This window comes from Guillardia theta (genome assembly GCF_000315625.1).
Source record: "Guillardia theta CCMP2712 unplaced genomic scaffold GUITHscaffold_134, whole genome shotgun sequence".
NCBI classification, from domain to species: Eukaryota; class Cryptophyceae; order Pyrenomonadales; family Geminigeraceae; genus Guillardia; species Guillardia theta.
The window spans coordinates 133,313-138,650 of record NW_005434540.1 but is presented as its reverse complement, the minus strand read 5'-3'; the positions used below and the strand labels follow the sequence as shown (position 1 = coordinate 138,650).

The window sequence follows — 5,338 nt, the reverse complement described above, 5'->3', positions numbered from 1 at the left end:
CAAGCTGGGAGTAGCCGGCTTGGACGCAAAGGCAAGGGACAGCGTCCCCTACCGACTGCTGAGCTCGCATGTGTCGCTTGCATTGTCCCTGGCTTTGATGTTCCAGCCCATAATGAGTGCAGCTCATGCGACCACATTGGATTCACGTCTTCACAGTGAACAGAAAACAGCAGAAAAACATCAGCCTGATACCGATGCATTCTTTCTAGTATCCAACAGTGACTTCGACAGATTGACAGCGAAGCTTCGTGACAATTCCGGTCGTCAATCAAGTAGGAAGCCTAGTAAAAAGCTTAGAGATCAAATGCGGGAAATTAGATTGCCAGAGTACAATCGATATCGGTCACTGAGCGATGAGCTCAGAGATCAGAATCGCCTTCTAGTGCTTGAAGCTGTGAGGAGGGAGGAGGGAGGAGCAGAGAAGTGGGATGACAGGAGGAAAGCAGTCATACTCGTCTAACTGCTCCAGTGCAGGCCAAGAACGCGATGGATCAATTTAGCAAGGAGATGCTTCGGATAGGTTCAATGAGCTTGGGATAGTACTGCCCATCAGCTGTTGACGTGATGTTCCAGGAACGTTGCAAGGGTTCAAACATTTCAAGTGCTACTTGAGGGGCCGGGAGGAGCTTCTGGTCACCGTCCCCCGCGTTCTCGTGCAGGTAAGAGACTCTTGTACTTCTTCTCACTCCTCCTTCCCCAACTCCAACACTCCTGCTGCTGCTGCTGCTGCTGCTGCTGCTGCTGCTGCTGCTGCTGCTGCTGCTTCTCATGACTCTGTACGCTCCTCCCTCTCCATGTTCAACACCAACACCAACACCTCTTGCTCCTGCTTCATACACTTCCTGTCTGCTCCTCGCTCCTCCTTCTCCGCCAATATGTTTTCCTCCTGCTGCTCGTACTTGCCCTTGTGCTCAATGCTGCTTCTGCCCCTCTGCCTTGCCCTCTTCGTTGCCCTCCTTCCCGTCCACCCTCTCTACACTCTTCCTTTCCCTCCTCAACTTTTTCTTTTAGACGGCTGAGGCGACAGAGGCGGAAGCAGCAGCCTCGTACGGCATCATCTCTGTCAGCAGCAACGAGCTGTACTCCTCCTCCCCAGCTAAGCGAATCTCTCCCGATAACCGCGGACGCGCTCCTGCAAGGTGCCGGCCAACAACACCTCAAACCCATCATCACCATCATCGTCATCATCATCATCATCATCTCCATTACCATCATCTCCATCACCATCATCGTCGTAATTACCACCATTCTACCGTCACCACCACCTTTCTCTCCCTCATCTGCTTTGCAGCCCCGCCGACAAGGAGACCGCGCGAGCATCTGAACTAGAGTACTTCCTAGCAGAGCTCAGCTGGACTGCAGCTTACGAGACTGCAGATGTGTCTTCCTGATCGGCGCGTACGTTCGGTACAAGTCGCCCTATGTACGTACTCTCCTCCTCCTCCTCCTCCTCCTCCAATTTTCTCCTCCTTCCTTCTACTCACCCCCTCATCCTCCTGTACTCACTCCTCTACTCTCCTCCTCCTCTCTCTCTCCTCCCTCTTCTCCTCCCTCTCCTCCTCTCCTCCCTTCTTCCCTCTCCTCCTCTCCTCCCTTCTTCCTTCTTCTCTTCCTCCTCCCCACTCCTCCTCCTCCTCCTCCCTCCTCTTATCTCCTGTAGGTTTGGCTTCGCAGCGGCGACTTGGACGGCTACACCACCACCGACAGGGACGTCCCGCTGAAGCTGCAGACGACGACCGACTGGACCAACGCGCAATCGACTGTGTGGGAGGTAAAGTAGCTGACAGCTGGGAAAGGAGGGAGGGAGGGAGGGAGGGAGGGAGCACGGAAGGGGAGGAGAGAGAAGGGTGACAGAGAAGACGGAGAAGAAGACAAGACGGGAAAGAGAGAATCGAGGAGAGATAACTGAGGAGGAGGACGGAGGGAGGGAGAGAGGTGGGGGGAGGAGGGTATCGGGTCGTTGGATTGATGGAACGGCAGGTGATCGCTGAGCTAGTTTCAGTCACAACGAAGCCGAAGCCAAGGAACGCGTTCTCAGGTGGGCTGTAGCTGGGGTATCGACCCCTCCCCTGCCACCCCACCCTCACTCAGTTGGACAGTCGATTTCTCGCTTCTCGAGTCGCTGCCTCTCATGAACAGCATGCTGGCGAGCGGGGCCCTCGTTCGCATGCTGCAGGTACGAAGAGCAGAAAGCTCAGGGGAAGAAGAGGGAAAGTGCGGGGGGACGAGGAGGAAGAGGAGGAGAAGAGGTGCCGGCAGTGAAGGGAGAAGAACAGCGAGAAGCAGCAGCAGCAGCAGCAGCAGGAGGAGGATGTTGATTTTGATTTTGGTGATGGCACGTACAGGAAATCAGCAAGAAATCTTCGGCTGCTCAAGACAAGTTGATCCTGAACGACCTACAGGTGAAAGACGAGGAGGGGGGTGAGACGGGGGTGATGTAGAGGAGGGGAGAGAATGGAAGTAGAGGAGGAGTAGGAGGTAATGGTGAAGACAAGGAAGAGGAGGAGGCAGGAGGCAGGAGGCAGGAGGCAGGAGTAGTAGGAGGAGGAGCTCTCAGCTGACATGGAGCACAGAGGCTGACCAGCATGCACTTGATCTGTTTCACAACAGCTTCTGAACACTTCAGGGAGTGCGAGGTGAGAAATGACAAGGACGGCGTCAAATTTTGACAAGCTGCTGGTCCAGCAGGAGGGCGAGGGAGTAGCTGACAAGTCAAGAAGGAGATGATCCTCCCCTGCTGATTGCCAGCTGAAGCCCAGCTCGACCCGCCACCCCACCCCCACTTGATCTAGCTCTCTCGCCCCCCAAACCACCCCACCCTTCCCCTCCCTTCCCCTCCCTTCCCCTCGCTATTCCCTCTAACAAAAGCTTCTAGAGCTCTACCCTGGTAGTGCATGTCCGTCGCTGAGTTTGACCAGCAGTTAGACAAGTTTGACCAGCAGTTTGACCAGTTTGACGAGCTTCATTTTCATCCTCCTCACTTCTTCCCCAGTTTCGCCCCCTTCCCCGAAAAGGCCGACACCTGCTCCAGCTCAGCCCCTCCTGACCCTCCAGCTGCCGTACCTTAGGAGGAGTCTTGGGCTCATCCGCGTCCTCTTCGCCCGTTCCTCCCGCCTTTGACGCTGAAGCAGAAAGTGAGCGAAAGGGGGGGGACGAGGAGAGGGAAAGAGCAAGGGTGATGGAGGAGGAGGTAGAGGATGAGGAGGAGGAGAGTGGAAGAGTCAAGAATGACGTAGAAAAGAAGGAGGGGAAGGGGAGGAGGAGGGAGAGTGCTGGGGAGCAAGGAGCAGGTCAGGACGTTACCAAATGAGACAGTTGAGTCTGTAGGAGGCAGAAGGTTTTCTAGGAAGGAAGGGGCTTGCCAGAGACTGCTCGATGAAAACTCAGCGGGGGAGGATGAAGCAAAAGAGAAGCAGAGGAAGTGGAGAAGCGGGAATACAGGAGGTAGAGGAGGAGGAGGAGGAGGAGGAGGAGGAGGACGGGAGGAGGAGCAGGAAGTCACTCGTCACCTCAGCTTCTGCGTGTAAGGATGCATATTGCTGAGGAAGTGGAACAAGTGCCTGCCTGAGAGTCAGCAGATCGCCCAGCTGGAAGTCAGCTGGACTCACCCAACCGCAAAGCCCATGAGGTAGAAGATGTTGAGCCCTCCGCCCATCACGCAGTGATAAGCGAGAAGAAACCAAGGGAAGTAGACAGCCTTGACCTGACCCTCCTGTCATCTCTCCTCCTCCTCCTCCTCTTCCTCCTCTGTATCTTTCTCTCTATCCTTCTCCATCTCGTCCTCGTCCTCGTCCTCGTCCTCGTCCTCCTACATTAAAGAAGCCGAAGACGCTCATCTGAGTCTCGGGGTTTCGTCTGGCCCACATCCACACGATGGAGTAGAGCAGCGGCTGCGCCAGGAACGGCAGCCCCGGGATCTTAGTCCCGTCCTCCTGGTCCATCCCCACGCCCAGCAGCCCCACCAGCGTGTTGAGCAGCATGAGCGCAACCCTGTGAGACCGTCAGAGATGGAGGCGGGCGAGGATGAGGACGAGGAGAGAGGAAAACGAGGAAGAGGAGGAAGAGAAATGAAAATTAGGAGGAGGGAAAGAGGAGGAAGGAGAGGAGGAGAGAGGAGAGAGGAGGAGAGAGGTGGAGGGGGAGAGGGGGGAATTTCACCCATTGAGCAGGAGATGCCAGAGGTACTGAGCTCTCTTGCCGTCGTAAAGAGTCTGAACAATAATCAATAAGAGGAGGAAAAAGAACAAGGAGAAAAAGCAAGAAGACAAAGAATAGGGGGATGTTGAAAAGGAAAAGGAGCTGGTAAGTCAGAGCAGGAGCTGAAAAGGTGCAACAAGGGCACAGGAGGAGGAGGAGGAGGGGAGCAGCAGCAGCAGGAAAGGTGGAGACCTCCATGGACTTGGAGTAGTTGAGCATGAAGACAGTCTCCATCAACATGTTGTGACCGACAGAACCGAAGTAGGTGAAGGTCGTGATGAGGCGCCAGACCTGCAGCTGGAGGACAGCTGGCCAGTAGCTGGAGACAAAGTGAGCTCAGAGTAGGAGAGAGGAGCGAGAGAGAGGAGGAGAAAGTACTGAATGACGAAGGGGTAGGAGCAGGAGGCCCAGGAGCAGGAGCAGGAGCAGGAGCAGGAGCAGGAGCAGGAGCAGGAGCAGGAGCAGGAGCAGGAGCAGGAGCAGGAGCAGGAGCAGGAGCAGGGTTCTTTGCAAACAGGGAGGCACAATGGAGGAGGGAGGAGGAGCGTACAGGATGAGAGACTGGGCGGGCATGTTGATGGGGAGTCTCTCCCAGCTGACGAGGGTTGTGATGACACAAGCAAGGAACCAGTAGCGAGTGACGAATGGATGGCTGAACCACCAGTCCTCTACCGGACTCTTCTTCCTCTGCACAGTCACAACCTGCTTCCCCCCGTCAGCGACTCGCGCCCCCAGCAGGAGACTCTTCCTTGGGCTTCGTGGGCTTCTTGGGCCCTCCTCCCCTCAGCGCGAGGTTCTAAAGGAAAGTGAGTCATGCAGGAACCTTTTCCCCCTCCCCTCTCTTCCCTCCCTTCCCTTTTCCTCCCTTTCCCACCTACTTTCCCTCCCACCCTCCCTTCCTCTCCTTTCCTTCTCACTCTCTGACCCTCCGAACTTCTCTTCCCTGCCCTTCCCTCCCCTCCCCTCCATTCCTCTCCACATACCTCATGCGTCAGGATCGCTTGCTTCGGTTGCCATGCTCGCGCTTTCAGGTCAAACTTCAAGTTTCCACGTGCGTGAACATCAGGAGCATGCAGAGCCTGCGAGAAGGAATAGAAGAGGATGGAAGAGAAGCAGGAGGAAGAAAGGAGCGAGAGGAGGA

The 5,338-nt window shown here is 55.8% G+C and overlaps 2 protein-coding genes across 2 annotated transcripts; one reads left to right on the top strand and one right to left on the bottom strand.

Annotated features, from left to right (window-relative positions):
- Positions 1-304: 304 nt before the first annotated feature.
- On the top strand, positions 305-2,727 carry GUITHDRAFT_118793 (hypothetical protein; the record flags this gene model as incomplete). The annotated part of the gene is made up of 12 exons (XM_005821966.1): positions 305-394; positions 475-520; positions 574-659; positions 1,012-1,139; positions 1,292-1,330; positions 1,378-1,423; positions 1,661-1,771; positions 1,981-2,038; positions 2,100-2,176; positions 2,346-2,402; positions 2,574-2,636; positions 2,686-2,727. 12 exons carry the CDS (start codon positions 305-307, stop codon positions 2,725-2,727), a joined length of 843 nt encoding a protein of 280 aa, XP_005822023.1.
- A 778-nt stretch (positions 2,728-3,505) lies between these two features.
- Positions 3,506-4,770, bottom strand: DER1-1 (DER1-like protein; the record flags this gene model as incomplete). The annotated part of the gene is made up of 6 exons (XM_005821965.1): positions 3,506-3,560; positions 3,609-3,703; positions 3,813-3,990; positions 4,159-4,211; positions 4,390-4,516; positions 4,748-4,770. 6 exons carry the CDS (start codon positions 4,768-4,770, stop codon positions 3,506-3,508), a joined length of 531 nt encoding a protein of 176 aa, XP_005822022.1.
- Positions 4,771-5,338: the final 568 nt, after the last annotated feature.